Below are 17,920 nucleotides of genomic sequence, written 5' to 3' on the forward strand. Positions count from 1 at the left end.
ACTTAATTTGTATATTCAAGAAGCTTGTGTGTGACCGTGTGTGACATGGAGACTGAAAATAGTGACATGATTTATGGATGGTCCTTACTGAAAACTGACTGGTAAGTGTAGAATCAAATTGGTAAAACTAGGAGATCCAATAGTTTTTTTTTTATCATTCTAAACTATTCTTCTCCAGTTGTAAATACTGATTGATAAAACATTTTTTCAGGGGTATATTGAGAACGAAGTAGATATGAATGCAGATGGCTCTTGTTCACAAAACTGCAACTACTATCAACACGCCAAGAGTGAACACTGTTACATGCCTTCATCACAATACTGTGGTCAACATCGCCGATGCATGGGTACCATACATGACTGTCGGTTTAATGATGCAGATGCTTGGGTATGTCTCTCTAAAAAGCCCTACCGAAGGTATGATTCTATCGCATATGAGAGTCGTCTGCGGCTGGGGCCTAATCGACCATGTGAAGGGTCAGAAATGAAGGTTGACTCGTGGTGGAGATTTTTATTCCATTGTTCTTATTGCCTTTGTCTTTGTGATGATGGTGAATCACCCACAACTGATCGTTTTATCAGCCTGGTACCAGCCCTGAGTGATACTCAAAATAATATGGTAAGTACATTCAAGAGAACGTATTATAATTGTTTGTACAGTTTTTTTTTTTATGTACAGTTACATAATTACTTTTCCAGCTTTAGCAAGTTGTCACCAAGAACACACGAACATTGGCTTCATTTCCTAACTTCCATTCTCGAACTGTTATGTTCAATGTAAGAAAACAAGAGACTCCAATCCATAGTAAAGCCCACGCAAAGTGTGCCCTGTTTCTGCTGATTAACAGCATGTCGCCCTTCTTATTCCACATTGCTCCAGTTTTTTCTGTTCTTTACCCATGGCACATGTCTCACCCTCCTGAAAATTCAGTTTCGGATACCCCAATGCCTGCATCCCTCCTTCTCCTTGTTTTCCCATTCCCCTTGGTCCCTCCATTTCTGACACAAGAAACATTATTTCAGGATACATCTTAAAAGTGATATTGACAAAAAAAAAACCGTAAAAAGTGACAGAGAATGCGGCAATGTCTTCTGCCATTCTCTGTATATTAGAAGTTGTTGGAGAGTTATACAAATTCGATACAAATTTTAGTTCTGCATCGTTTGAAGTTGCATTTATATCCATTGATCTAAATTCTATATTTGTTCTTGATGTCAATTTTATGCTTCTCTTTTAACAGAAAGTGTTTCTTCGCTTGTTTATTGAGAGTAGCCCAGCTTATTATCCTCTGTTAACAGTTTTTCAGCATTTTCAGTGGTCTTAAACTATTTGTGCACAGTACTTGAGCACACTACTTTTGTACTGATTTATGTATCTTACACAGTAAAAATATTTTGGAGGAAAGAGAGACGAATGGTGCTTTGCTCAGTATGTTCTCAAAAAAGGTTCCTTACATTCTTGTGGGTGGAAATTTATATATATATATATATATATATATATATATATATATATATATATATATATATATATATATATATATATATTATATTTTTTATTATGCTTTCTCGCTGTCTCCCGCGTTTGCGAGGTAGCGCAAGGAAACAGACAAAAGAAATGGCCCAACCCTCCCCCATACACATGTATATACATACGTCCACACACGCAAATATACATACCTACACAGCTTTCCATGGTTTACCCCAGACGCTTCACATGCCTTGATTCAATCCACTGACATCACGTCAACCCCGGTATACCACATCGCTCCAATTCACTCTATTCCTTGCCCTCCTTTCACCCTCCTGCATGTTCAGGCCCCGATCACACAAAGTCTTTTTCACTCCATCTTTCCACCTCCAATTTGGTCTCCCACTTCTCCTCGTTCCCTTCACCTCCGGCACATATATCCTCTTGGTCAATCTTTCCTCACTCATTCTCTCCATGTGCCCAAACCATTTCAAAACACACTCTTCTGCTCTCTCAACCACGCTCTTTTTATTTCCACGCATCTCTCTTACCCTTACGTTACTTACTCGATCAAACCACCTCACACCACACATTGTCCTCAAACATCTCATTTCCAGCACATCCATCCTCCTGCGCACAACTCTATCCATAGCCCAAGCCTCGCAACCATACAACATTGTTGGAACCACTATTCCTTCAAACATACCCATTTCTGCTTTCCGAGATAATGTTCTCGACTTCCACACATTCTTCAAGGCTCCCAGGATTTTCGCCCCCTCCCCCACCCTATGATCCACTTCCGCTTCCATGGTTCCATTCGCTGCCAGATCCACTCCCAGATATCTAAAACACTTTACTTCCTCCAGTTTTTCTCCATTCAAACTTACCTCCCAATTGACTTGACCCTCAACCCTACTGTACCTAATAACCTTGCTCTTATTCACATTTACTCTTAACTTTCTTCTCTCACACACTTTACCAAACTCAGTCACCAGCTTCTGCAGTTTCTCACATGAATCAGCCACCAGCGCTGTATCATCAGCGAACAACAACTGACTCACTTCCCAAGCTCTCTCATCCCCAACAGACTTCATACTTGCCCCTCTTTCCAAAACTCTTGCATTCACCTCCCTAACAACCCCATCCATAAACAAATTAAACAACCATGGAGACATCACACACCCCTGCCGCAAACCTACATTCACTGAGAACCAATCACTTTCCTCTCTTCCTACACGTACACATGCCTTACATCCTCGATAAAAACTTTTCACTGCTTCTAACAACTTGCCTCCCACACCATATATTCTTAATACCTTCCACAGAGCATCTCTATCAACTCTATCATATGCCTTCTCCAGATCCACAAATGCTACATACAAATCCATTTGCTTTTCTAAGTATTTCTCACATACATTCTTCAAAGCAAACACCTGATCCATACATCCTCTACCACTTCTGAAACCACACTGCTCTTCCCCAATCTGATGCTCTGTACATGCCTTCACCCTCTCAATCAATACCCTCCCATATAATTTACCAGGAATACTCCACAAACTTATACCTCTGTAATTTGAGCACTCACTCTTATCCCCTTTGCCTTTGTACAATGGCACTATGCACGCATTCCGCCAATCCTCAGGCACCTCACCATGAGTCATACATACATTAAATAACCTTACCAACCAGTCAATAATACAGTCACCCCTTTTTTAATAAATTCCACTGCAATACCATCTAAACCTGCTGCCTTGCCGGCTTTCATCTTCCGCAAAGCTTTTACTACCTCTTCTCTGTTTACCAAATCATTTTCCCTAACCCTCTCACTTTGCACACCACCTCGACCAAAACACCCTATATCTGCCACTCTATCATCAAACACATTCAACAAACCTTCAAAATACTCACTCCATCTCCTTCTCACATCACCACTACTTGTTATCACCTCCCCATTTGCGCCCTTCACTGAAGTTCCCATTTGCTCCCTTGTCTTACGCACTTTATTTACCTCCTTCCAGAACATCTTTTTATTCTCCCTAAAATTTAATGATACTCTCTCACCCCAACTCTCATTTGCCCTTTTTTTCACCTTTTGCACCTTTCTCTTGACCTATCTCTTTCTTTTATACATCTCCCACTCAATATATATATATATATATATATATATATATATATATATATATATATATATATATATATATATATATATATATATATATATATATATATATATGTATATATATATATATATATATATATATATATATATATATATATATATATATATATATATATATATATATATGTTTTGGAAGGAGGTAAATAAAGTGCGTAAGACAAGGGAACAAATTGGAATTTCAGTGAACGGAGCTAATGGGGAGGTGATAATAAGTATTGGTGATGTGCCAAGGTGATGGAGTGAGTATTTTGAAGGTTTGTTGAATGTGTTTGATGATAGAGTGGCAGATATAGGGTGTTTTGGTCGAGGTGGTGTGCAAAGTGAGAGGGTTAGGGCGAATGATTTGGTAAACAGATAATAGGTAATAAAAGCTTTGTGGAGGATGAAAACCGGCAAAGCGACGGGTTTGGATGGTATTGCAGGGGAATTTATTAAATAAAGGGGTGACTGTATTGTTGACTGGTTGATAAGATTATTTGATATATGTATGACTCATGGTGAGGTGCCTGAGGATTGGCGGAATGCTTGCATAGTGCTATTGTACAAATGCAAAGGGGATAAAGGTGACTACTCAAATTACAGAGGTATAAGTTTTTTTAATATTCCTGGGAAATTATATGGGAGGGTATTGATTGAGAGTGTGAAGGCATGTACAGAGCATCAGACTGGGGAAGAGCAGTGTGGTTTCAGAAGTGGTAGACGATATGTGGATCAGGTGTTTGCTTTGAAGAATGTATGTGAGAAATACTTAGAAAAGCAAATGGATTTGTATGTAGCATTTATGGATGTGGAGAAGGCATATGATAGAGTTGATAGAGATGCTCTGTGGAAGGTTTTAAGAATATATGGTGTGGGAGGCAAGTTGTTAGAAGAAGTGAAAAGTTTTTATCGAGGATATAAGGCATGTGTAGGTGTAGGAAGAGAGGAAAGTGATTGGTTCTCAGTGAATGTAGGTTTGCGGCAAGGGTGTCTGATGTCTCCATGGTTGTTTAATTTGTTTATGGATGGGGTTGTTAAGGAGGTGAATGCAAGAGTTTTGGGAATAGGGGCAAGGATGCAGTCTGTTCGTTCACACTCAGTCTCTAGCTGTCATGTATAATGCACTGAAACCACAGCTCCCTTTCCATATACAGGTCCCACAGAACTTTCCATGGTTCACCCCAGACGCTTCACACGCCCTGGATCAATCCATTGACAGCACGTCGACCCCGGTTTACCACATCGTTCCAATTCACTCTATTCCTTGCACGCTTTTCACCCTCCTGCACGTTCAGGCCTCGATCACTCAAAATTTTTTTCGCTCCATCATTCTACGTCCAATTTGGTCTCCCACTTCTCGTTCCCTCCACCTCTGACAAATATATCCTCTGTCAATCTTTCCTCACTCATTCTCTCCATGTGACCAAACCATTTCAAAACACCCTCTTCAGCTCTCTCAGCCACACTCTTTTCATTACCACACATCTCTCTTTCCCTATTATTACTTACTCGATCAAACTACCTCACACCACATATTGTCCTCAAACATCTCATTTCCAGCACAGCCACCCTTCTCCGCACAACTCTCTCTATAGCCCACGCCTCGCAACCATATAACATTGTTGCAACCACTATTCTTTCAAACATACCCATTTTCGCTTTCCGAGATGATTTTCTCGACTTCCAGAGACTTTTCAACGCTCCCAGAACTGTAACCCCCTCGCCCACCCTGTGACTCACTTCAGCTTCCATGGTTCCATCCACTGCCAAATCCACTCCCAGATATCTAAAACAGTTCACTTCCTCCAGTTTTTCTCCATTCAAACTTACCTCCCAAGTGACTTGTCCCTACTGTACCTAATAACCTTGCTCTTATTCTCATTTACTCTCAGCTTTCTTCTTTCACACACTTACCAAACTCAATCACCAGCTTCTGCAGTTTCTCTCACGAATCAGCTACCAGCGCTGTATCATCATCGAACAACAAATGACTCACTTCCCAAGACCTCTCATCCACAACAGACTGCATACTTGCCCCTCTTTCCAAAACTCTCGCATTCACCTCCCTATTAATCCCATCCATAAGCAAATTAAACAACCATGGAGACATCACACACCCCTGCCGCAAACCGACATTCACTGAGAAACCACTCACTTTCCTCTCGTCCTACACGTACACATGCCTTACATCCTCGATAAAAACTTTTCACTGCTTCTAACAAATTGCCTCCCACACCATATATTCTTAATTCCTTCCACAGAGCATCTCTATCAACTCTATCATATACCTTGTCCAGAAATCTCTCCTACTTACATACGCATATATATATATATATATATATATATATATATATATATATATATATATATATATATATATATATATATATATTTTTTTTTTTTTTTCTTTTTTTTATTATACTTTGTCGCTGTCTCCCGCGTTTGCGAGGTAGCGCAAGGAAACAGACGAAAGAAATGGCCCAACCCCCCCCATACACATGTATATACATACGTCCACACACGCAAATATACATACCTACACAACTTTCCATGGTTTACCCCAGACGCTTCACATGCCTTGATTCAATCCACTGACAGCACGTCAACCCCGGTATACCACATCGCTCCAATTCACTCTATTCCTTGCCCTACTTTTACCCTCCTGCATGTTCAGGCCCCGATCACACAAAATCTTTTTCACTCCATCTTTCCACCTCCAATTTGGTCTCCCTCTTCTCCTCGTTCCCTCCACCTCCGACACATATATCCTCTTGGTCAATCTTTCCTCACTCATTCTCTCCATGTGCCCAAACCACTTCAAAACACCCTCTTCTGCTCTCTCAACCACGCTCTTTTTATTTCCACACATCTCTCTTACCCTTACGTTACTCACTCGATCAAACCACCTCACACCACACATTGTCCTCAAACATCTCATTTCCAGCACATCCATCCTCCTGCGCACAACTCTATCCATAGCCCACGCCTCGCAACCATACAACATTGTTGGAACCACTATTCCTTCAAACATACCCATTTTTGCTTTCCGAGATAATGTTCTCGACTTCCACACATTCTTCAAGGCCCCCAGAATTTTCGCCCCCTCCCCCACCCTATGATCCACTTCCGCTTCCATGGTTCCATCCGCTGCCAGATCCACTCCCAGATATCTAAAACACTTCACTTCCTCCAGTTTTTCTCCATTCAAACTCACCTCCCAGTTGACTTGACCCTCAACCCTACTGTACCTAATAACCTTGCTCTTATTCACATTTACTCTTAACTTTCTTCTTTCACACTTCTTTCACACTTTACCAAACTCAGTCACCAGCTTCTGCAGTTTCTCACATGAATCAGCCACCAGCGCTGTATCATCAGCGAACAAAAACTGACTCACTTCCCAAGCTCTCTCATCCCCAACAGACTTCATACTTGCCCCTCTTTCCAAAACTCTTGCATTCACCTCCCTAACAACCCAATCCATAAACAAATTAAACAACCATGGAGACATCACACACCCCTGCCGCAAACCTACATTCACTGAGAACCAATCACTTTCCTCTCTTCCTACACGTACACATGCCTTACATCCTCGATAAAAACTTTTCACTGCTTCTAACAACTTGCCTCCCACACCATATATTCTTAATACCTTCCACAGAGCATTTCTATCAACTCTATCATATGCCTTCTCCAGATCCACAAATGCTACATACAAATCCATTTGCTTTTCTAAGTATTTCTCACATACATTCTTCAAAGCAAACACCTGATCCATACATCCTCTACCACTTCTGAAACCACACTGCTCTTCCCCAATCTGATGCTCTGTACATGCCTTCACCCTCTCAATCAATACCCTCCCATATAATTTACCAGGAATACTCCACAAACTTATACCTCTGTAATTTGAGCACTCACTCTTATCCCCTTTGCCTTTGTACAATGGCACTATGCACGCATTCCGCCAATCCTCAGGCACCTCACCATGAGTCATACATACATTAAATAACCTTACCAACCAGTCAACAATACAGTCACCCCCTTTTTTAATAAATTCCACTGCAATACCATCCAAACCTGCTGCCTTGCCGGCTTTCATCTTCCGCAAAGCTTTTACTACCTCTTCTCTGTTTACCAAATCATTTTCCCTAACCCTCTCACTTTGCACACCACCTCGACCAAAACACCCTATATCTGCCACTCTATCATCAAACACATTCAACAAACCTTCAAAATACTCACTCCATCTCCTTCTCACATCACCACTACTTGTTATCACCTCCCCATTTGCGCCCTTCACTGAAGTTCCCATTTGCTCCCTTGTCTTACGCACTTTATTTACCTCCTTCCAGAACATCTTTTTATTCTCCCTAAAATTTAATGATACTCTCTCACCCCAACTCTCATTTGCCCTTTTTTTCACCTCTTGCACCTTTCTCTTGACCTCCTGTCTCTTTCTTTTATACATCTCCCACTCAATTGCATTTTTTCCCTGCAAAAATCGTCCAAATGCCTCTCTCTTCTCTTTCACTAATACTCTTACTTCTTCATCCCACCACTCACTACCCTTTCTAATCAACCCATCTCCCACTCTTCTCATGCCACAAGCATCTTTTGCGCAATCCATCACTGATTCCCTAAATACATCCCATTCCTCCCCCACTCCCCTTACTTCCATTGTTCTCACCTTTTTCCATTCTGTACTCAGTCTCTTCCTCACACAAGTCTCCTTCCCAAGCTCACTTATATATATATATATATATATATATATATATATATATATATATATATATATATATATATATATATATATATATATATATATATATATAAATATATATATATATATATATATATATATATATATATATATATATATATCACATAGATATATATATATATATATATATATATATATATATATATATATATATATATATATATATATATATATCACATAGATATATATATATATATATATATATATATATATATATATATATATATATATATATCTGATCATTATCTTGTGGAGGTGAAGGTGAAGATTTGTAGAGGCTTTCAGAGGAGAGAATGTTGGGGTGAAGAGAGTGGTAAGAGTAAGTGAACGTGGTAAGAAGACTTGTGCGAGGAATTACCAGGGGAGACTGAGTACAGAATGGAAAAAGATAAGAACAAAGGACGTAAGGGGAGTGGTGGAGGAATGGAATGTATTTAGGGAAGAAGTGATGCCTCACGCAAAATATGCCTGTGGCATGAGAAGCGTGGGAGGTGGGCGGATTAGAAAAGGTAGTGAGTGGTGGGATGAAGAAGTAAGATTATTAGTGAAAGGGAAGAGAGAGGCATTTGGACGATTTTTGCATGAAGATAATGCAAATGACTGGGAGATGTATAAAAGAAACAAGCAACAGGTAAGGAGAGCGATGCAAAAGGTGAAAATGAGGGAAAATGAGGGCAAATGGTGAGAGAGTAGCATTAAAGAGGTTTTTGAAGGAGGTAAATAAAGTGCGTAGGACAAGGGAATAAATGATAACATCAGTGAAGGGGGCCATTGGGGAGTTAATAACAAGTAGTGGTGATGTGAAGAGATGGAGTGAATATTTTGAAGGTTTCTTGAATGTGTTTGATGATAGAGTGGCAAATAGAGGATGTTTTGATCGAGGTGGTGTGCAAAGTGAGAGGGTTAGAGAGAATGATTTGGTAAACAGAGAAAAGGTAGTAAAAGCTTTGTAGAAGATGAAAGCCGGCAAGGCAGTGGGTTTGAATGGTACTCCAGTGGAATTTATTAAAAAAAGTGAGTGACTGTATTGTTGACTGGTTGGTAGGGTTATTTAATGTATGTATGACTCATGCTGAGGTGCCTGAGGATTGGCGGAATACTTATATAGTGCCATTGTACAAAGGCAAAGGGGATAAAGGTGACTCCTCAAATTACAGAGGTATAAGTTTGTTGAATATTCCTGGGAAAGTATATAGGAGGGTATTGATTGAGAGGGTGAAGGCATATACAGAGCATCAGGTTGGGAAAGAGCAGTGTGGTTTCAGAACTGGTAGAGGATGTGTGGATCAGATGTTTGCTTTGAAGAATGTATGTGAGAATTACTCAGAAAAGCAAATGGATTTGTATGTAGCATTTATGGATCTGGAGAAGGCATAGGATAGAGATGATAATCTGTGGAAGGTATTAAGAATATATGGTGTAGGAGGCAAGTTGTTAGAAGCAGTGAAAAGTTTTTATCGAGGATGTAAGGCATGTGTACGTGTAGGAAGAGAGGAAAGTGATTGGTTCTCAGTGAATGTTGGTTTGCGGCAGGGGTGTGTGATGTTTATGGATAGGGTTGTTTGGGAGGTGAGTGCAAGAGTTTTGGAAAGAGGGGCAAGTATGCAGTCTCTTATGGATGAGAGAGCTTGGGAAGTGAGTCAGTTGTTGTTCGCTGATGATGTAGCGCTGGTGGCTGATTCGGGTGAGAAACTGTAGAAGCTGATTACTGAGTTTAGTAAAGTGTGTGAGAGAAGGTAGCCGAGAGTAAATGTGAATAAGAGCAAGGTTATTAGGTATAGTAGGGTTGAGGGACAAGTCAACTGGGAGGTAAGTTTGAATGGAGAAAAACTGGAGGGAGTAAAGTGTTTTAGATATCTGGGAGTGGATCTGGCAGCGGATGGAACCATGGAGGCGGAAGTGAATCATAGAGTGGGGGAGGGGGCGAAAGTTCTGAGAGCGTTGAAAAATGTGTGGAAGTCGAGAACGTTATCTTGGAAACCAAAAAAGGGTATGTTTGAGGGACTAGTGTTATATGGTTGCGAGGCATGGGCTATAGATAGAGTTGTACGGAGGAGGGTGGATGTGCTGGAAATGAGATGTTTGAGGACAATATGTGGTGTGTGGTGGTTTGATCGACTAAGTAATGAAAGGGTGAGAGAGATGTGTGGTAATAAAAAGAGCGTGGTTGAGAGAGCAAAAGAGGGTGTTTTGAAATGGTTTGGTCACATGGAGAGAATGATTCAGGAAAGGTTGACAAAGATTGACAATATGTGTTGAAGGTGGAGGGAAGGAGAAGGGAGACCAGATTGGAGGTGGAAAGATGGAGTGAAAGAGATTCTGATTGATCGGGGCCTGAAAATGCTGGAAGGTGTAAGGCGTGCAAGGAATAGAGTGAATTGGAACGATGTGGTATACCGGGGTCGACGTGCTATCAGTGTATTGAACCAGGGCATTTGAAGCGTCTGGAGTAAAACATGGAAAGTTCTATGGGGCCTCGATGGGGAAAGGGAGCTATGGTTTCGGTGCATTATACATGTCAGCTAGAGACTGAGTGTGAACGAATGTGGCCTTTCTTGTCTTTTCCTAGCGCTTCCTAGCGCACATGCAGGGGGGAGGGGGTTGTCATTTCATGTGTGGCGGGGTGGTGACGTGAATGAATAAGGGTAGACAGTATGAATTATGTACATGTGTATGTATGTATATGTCTGTGTGTGTATATATATGTATACGTTCAGATGTATAAGTATGCCTATGTGCTTGTGTGGACATTTATATATATACATGTTTACGTGGGAAGGTTGAGCCATTCTTTCGTCTGTTTCCTCGCGCTACCTCGCAAACGCGGGAAACAGCGAGAAACTATATATATATATATATATATATATATTTTTTTTTTTTTTTCTTTATTTTATACTTTGTCGCTGTCTCCCGCGTTTGCGAGGTAGCGCAAGGAAACAGACGAAAGAAATGGCCCAACCCCCCCCCCCCATACACATGTACATACACACGTCCACACACGCAAATATACATACCTACACAGCTTTCCATGGTTTACCCCAGACGCTTCACATGCCTTGATTCAATCCACTGACAGCACGTCAACCCCTGTATACCACATGACTCCAATTCACTCTATTCCTTGCCCTCCTTTCACCCTCCTGCATGTTCAGGCCCCGATCACACAAAATCTTTTTCACTCCATCTTTCCACCTCCAATTTGGTCTCCCTCTTCTCCTCGTTCCCTCCACCTCCGACACATATATCCTCTTGGTCAATCTCTCCTCACTCATTCTCTCCATGTGCCCAAACCATTTCAAAACACCCTCTTCTGCTCTCTCAACCACGCTCTTTTTATTTCCACACATCTCTCTTACCCTTACGTTACTTACTCGATCAAACCACCTCACACCACACATTGTCCTCAAACATCTCATTTCCAGCACATCCATCCTCCTGCGCACATCTCTATCCATAGCCCACGCCTCGCAACCATACAACATTGTTGGAACCACTATTCCCTCAAACATACCCATTTTTGCTTTCCGAGATAATGTTCTCGACTTCCACACATTTTTCAAGGCTCCCAAAATTTTCGCCCCCTCCCCCACCCTATGATCCACTTCCGCTTCCATGGTTCCATCCGCTGCCAGATCCACTCCCAGATATCTAAAACACTTCACTTCCTCCAGTTTTTCTCCATTCAAACTCACCTCCCAATTGACTTGACCCTCACCCCTACTGTACCTAATAACCTTGCTCTTATTCACATTTACTCTCAACTTTCTTCTTCCACACACTTTACCAAACTCAGTCACCAGCTTCTGCAGTTTCTCACATGAATCAGCCACCAGCGCTGTATCATCAGCGAACAACAACTGACTCACTTCCCAAGCTCTCTCATCCCCAACAGACTTCATACTTGCCCCTCTTTCCAGGACTCTTGCATTTACCTCCCTTACAACCCCATCCATAAACAAATTAAACAACCATGGAGACATCACACACCCCTGCCGCAAACCTACATTCACTGAGAACCAATCACTTTCCTCTCTTCCTACACGTACACATGCCTTACATCCTCGATAAAAACTTTTCACTGCTTCTAACAACTTGCCTCCAACACCATATATTCTTAATACCTTCCACAGAGCATCTCTATCAACTCTATCATATGCCTTCTCCAGATCCATAAATGCTACATACAAATCCATTTGCTTTTCTAAGTATTTCTCACATACATTCTTCAAAGCAAACACCTGATCCACACATCCTCTACCACTTCTGAAACCGCACTGCTCTTCCCCAATCTGATGCTCTGTATATGCCTTCACCCTCTCAATCAATACCCTCCCATATAATTTACCAGGAATACTCAACAAACTTATACCTCTGTAATTTGAGCACTCACTCTTATCCCCTTTGCCTTTGTACAATGGCACTATGCACGCATTCCGCCAATCCTCAGGCACCTCACCATGAGTCATACATACATTAAATAACCTTACCAACCAGTCAACAATACAGTCACCCCCTTTTTTAATAAATTCCACTGCAATACCATCCAAACCTGCTGCCTTGCCGGCTTTCATCTTCCGCAAAGCTTTTACTACCTCTTCTCTGTTTACCAAATCATTTTCCCTAACCCTCTCACTTTGCACACCACCTCGACCAAAACACCCTATATCTGCCACTCTGTCATCAGACACATTCAACAAACCTTCAAAATACTCATTCCATCTCCTTCTCACATCACCGCTACTTGTTATCACCTCCCCATTTACGCCCTTCACTGAAGTTCCCATTTGCTCCCTTGTCTTACGCACCCTATTTACCTCCTTCCAGAACATCTTTTTATTCTCCCTAAAATTTACTGATAGTCTCTCACCCCAACTCTCATTTGCCCTTTTTTTCACCTCTTGCACCTTTCTCTTGACCTCCTGTCTCTTTCTTTTATACTTCTCCCACTCAATTGCATTTTTTCCCTGCAAAAATCGTCCAAATGCCTCTCTCTTCTCTTTCACTAATACTCTTACTTCTTCATCCCACCACTCACTACCCTTTCTAAACAGCCCCCCTCCCACTCTTCTCATGCCACAAGCATCTTTTGCGCAATCCATCACTGATTCCCTAAATACATCCCATTCCTCCCCCACTCCCCTTACTTCCATTGTTCTCACCTTTTTCCATTCTGTACACAGTCTCTCCTGGTACTTCCCCACACAGGTCTCCTTCCCAAGCTCACTCACTCTCACCACCTTCTTCACCCCAACATTCACTCCTCTTTTCTGAAAACCCATACTAATCTTCACCTTAGCCTCCACAAGATAATGATCAGACATCCCTCCAGTTGCACCTCTCAGCATATATATATATATATATATATATATATATATATATATATATATATATATATATATTGCTTTGTCGCTGTCTCCCGCGTTAGCGAGGTAGCGCAAGGAAACAGACGAAAGAATGGCCCAACACACCCACATACACATGTATATACATACAGTTCAGAGTATGATTGTTGTACATGGGGTGTTTAGTGTTGTAAATGGAAATTGTGAAGAGTTTGTAGATTTGTGTGCTAAAAAGAACTAGTCATTCGGAATACCTGGTTTAAAAAGAAAAATATACATAAATATAGATATGTAAGTAGGAGAGACGGTCAGAGAGCGTTATTGGATTACGTGTTAACTGAGAGGCGCGTGAAAGAGAGACTTTTTAGGTGTTAATGTGCTGAGAAAGGCAACTGGCGGGATGTTTGATCCTTATCTTGTGGAGGCGAAGGTGAAGATTTATAGAGGTTTTCAGAAAAGAAGAGAGAATCTTGGGGTGAAAAGAGTGGTGAGAGTAAATGAGCTTGGAAAGGAGAATTGTGTAAGAAAGAACCAGGAGAGATTGAATGCAGAATGGGAAAATGTGAGAGCAAATGACGTAATGAGAGTGGGGGACGAATGGGATGTGTTTCGGGACCCAGTGATGGCTTGTGCAAAGATACCTCTGGCATGAGAAAGGCTCGAAGTAGGCAGATTAGAAAGGGTGGTGAGTGGTGGGATGAAGAAGTAAGACTGTTAGTGAAAGAGAGAGAGAGGTATTTGGACAATTTTTGCAGGAAAATAGTGCAAATGACTGGGAGATGTATGAAAGAAAAAGGCAGGAGGTCAAGAGAAAGGTGCAAAAGGTGAAAAAGAGGACAAATGAGAGTTGGGGTGAGAGTGTCATTAAATTTTAGGGAGAATAAAAAGATGCTTTGGAACGAGGTAAATAACATGCGCAAGATAAGAGAACAAATGTCGTCAGAACATCGGTGAAGGGGGCTAATGGGGATGTAATAACTAGTGGTGTAGTGAGGAGGAGATGGAGTGAGTATTTTGAAGTTTTGTTCATTGTGTGTGATGATAAAGTGGCAGATAGAGGGTCTTTTGGTCGAGGTAGTGTGCGAAGAATTGTTTCGTAAACAGATAAGAGGTAGTAAAGACTTTGCGGAAGACGAAATCCGGTAAGGTGGCGAGTTTCGATGCTATTACAGCGGAATTTATTAGAAAAGGAGGCGACTGTGTTGTTGACTGGTTGGTGAGGATATTTCATGTATGTATGGTTCATGGTGAAGTGCCTGATGATTGACGGAATGCATGCATGGTGCCATTGTACAAAGGCAAAGGGGATAAAGGTGAGAGTTCAAATTACAGACTATATGTTTGTTGAGAATTCCTGTGAAATTATATGGGAGGGTATTGATTGAGAGGCTGAAGGCATGTAGAGAGCATCAGACTGGGGAAGAGCAGTGTGGTTTCAGAAGTGTTAGACGATGTGTGGATGAGGTGTTTGCTTTGAAGAATGTATGTGAGAAATACTTAGAAAAGCAAATGGATTTGTATTTAGCATTTATGGATGTGGAGAAGGCATATGATCGAGTTAATAGAGATGCTCTGTGGAAGATATTAAGAGTATGTGGAGTGGGAGGTAAGTTGCTAGAAGCAGTGAAAAGTTTTCACCAAGGATGTAAGGCATGTGTACGAATAAGAAGAAAGGAAAGTGATTGGTTCCCAGTGAATGTCGGATTGTGGCAGGGGTGCGTGATGTCACCATGGTTGTTTAACTTGTTTATGGATGGGGTTGTTAGAGAGGTGAAAGCAAGAGTTTTGGAGATAGGAGCAAGTATAAGGTCTGTTGTCGATGAGAGGGCTTCGGAAGGGAGTCAGTTGTTTTTCGTTGATGATACAGCGCTGGTGGCTGATTCGGGTGAGAAACTGCAGAAGCTGGTGACTGAGTTTAGCAATATGTGTGAAAGAAGAAAGTTGAGAATAAATGTGAATAAGAGCAAGGTTATTAGGGTCAGCAGGGTCGAGGGACAATTCATTTGGGAGATAAGTTTGAATGGAAAAAAGTGGATGAAGTGAAGTATTTTAGATATCTGGGAGTGGATTTAGCAGCGAATGAAACTATGGAAACGGAAGCTAGTCACAGGGTGGGGGAGGGGGCGAAGGTTCTGGGAACGTTGAAGAATGTATGGAAGGCGATAATGTTATCTCCGAGAGCAAAAATGGCTATGTTTCAAGGAATAGTGGTTCCAACAATGTTATATGGTTACGAGCCATGGGCTATAGATAGGGTTGTGCGGAGGAGGGTGGATGTGTTGGAAACGAGATGTTTAAGGACAATATGTGGTGTGAGGTGGTTTGGTCGAGTAAGTAATGTAAGGGTAAGAGAGATGTGTGGTAATAAAAAGAGTGTAGATGAGAGATCAGAAGAGGGTGTATTGAAATCGTTTGGTCACATGGAGAGAATGAGTGAGGAAAGATTGACAAAGATGATATATGTGTCAGAGGAGGAAGGAACGAGGCGAAGTGGGAGACAAAATTGTAGGTGGAAGGATGGAGTGAAAAAGATTTTGAGCGATCGGGGCCTGAACTTACAGGAGGGTGAAAGGCGTGCAAGGAAAAATGTTAATTGGAACGATGTGGTATACCGGGATCAACGTGCTTTCAATGGATTGAACAAGGGCATGTGAAGCGTCTGAGTAAACCATGGAAAGTTTTGTGGGACCTGAATGTGGAAAGGGAGCTGTGGTTTCGGTGCATTAAACATAACGGCTAGAGACTGAGTGTGTACGAATGTGGCCTTTGTTGTCTTTCCCTAGCGCTACCTCGCACGCGCGCAGGGGAAAAGCTGTGCCATTTCATGTGTGGCGGGGTCGCGACAAGAATAGATGAAGGCAGTAAGTATGAATATGTACATGTGTATATATGTATATTTCTGTGTGTGTATATGTATGTATACGTTGAAATGTGTATATATATATATATATATATATATATATATATATATATATATATATATATATATATATATATATATATATATATATATGCAAGAGTTTTGGAAAGGGGCAAGTATGAAGTCTGTTGGGGATGAGAGAGCTTGGGAAGTGAGTCAGTTGTTGTTCGCTGATGATACAGCGCTGGTGGCTGATTCATGTGAGAAACTGCAGAAGCTGGTGACTGAGTTTGGTAAAGTGTGTGAAAGAAGAAAGTTAAGAGTAAATGTGAATAAGAGCAAGGTTATTAGGTACAGTAGGGTTGAGGGTCAAGTCAATTGGGAGGTGAGTTTGAATGGAGAAAAACTGGAGGAAGTGAAGTGTTTTAGATATCTGGGAGTGGATCTGGCAGCGGATGGAACCATGGAAGCGGAAGTGGATCATAGGGTGGGGGAGGGGGCGAAAATTCTGGGAGCCTTGAAGAATGTGTGGAAGTCGAGAACATTATCTCGGAAAGCAAAAATGGGTATGTTTGAAGGAATAGTGGTTCCAACAATGTTGTATGGTTGCGAGGCGTGGACTATGGATAGAGTTGTGCGCAGGAGGATGGATGTGCTGGAAATGAGATGTTTGAGGACAATGTGTGGTGTGAGGTGGTTTGATCGAGTAAGTAACGTAAGGGTAAGAGAGATGTGTGGAAATAAAAAGAGCGTGGTTGAGAGAGCAGAAGAGGGTGTTTTGAAATGGTTTGGTCACATGGAGAGAATGAGTGAGGAAAGATTGACCAAGAGGATATATGTGTCGGAGGTGGAGGGAACGAGGAGAAGAGGGAGACCAAATTGGAGGTGGAAAGATGGAGTGAAAAAGATTTTGTGTGATCGGGGCCTGAACATGCAGGAGGGTGAAAGGAAGGCAGGGAATAGAGTGAATTGGAGTGATGTGGTATACCGCGGTTGACGTGCTGTCAGTGGATTGAATCAAGGCATGTGAAGCGTCTGGGGTAAACCATGGAAAGCTGTGTAGGTATGTATATTTGCGTGTGTGGACGTATGTATATACATGTGTATGGGGGTGGGTTGGGCCATTTCTTTCGTCTGTTTCCTTGCGCTACCTCGCAAACGCGGGAGACAGTGACAAGAAAAAAAAATAAATATATATATATATATATATATATATAAATATAACATATATATATATATATATATGTTATTTATATTTGATTATTTTGCTTTGTCGCTGTCTCCCGTGTTAGCGAGGTAGCGCAAGGAA

At 41.3% G+C, this 17,920-nt stretch overlaps 1 protein-coding gene across 1 annotated transcript in view; it reads left to right on the forward strand.

Moving 5' to 3' along the window:
* LOC139759412 (uncharacterized) overlaps positions 1-17,920 on the forward strand; it is a 351,115-nt gene that overhangs the window by 299,362 nt on the left and 33,833 nt on the right. The window contains exon 10 of the mRNA XM_071681497.1: positions 212-619. Coding sequence (XP_071537598.1) covers positions 212-619 — 408 coding nt within the window. The remainder of the gene's footprint in view (positions 1-211; positions 620-17,920) is intronic.

This window comes from Panulirus ornatus, chromosome 33 (genome assembly GCF_036320965.1).
Source record: "Panulirus ornatus isolate Po-2019 chromosome 33, ASM3632096v1, whole genome shotgun sequence".
NCBI classification, from domain to species: Eukaryota; Metazoa; Arthropoda; class Malacostraca; order Decapoda; family Palinuridae; genus Panulirus; species Panulirus ornatus.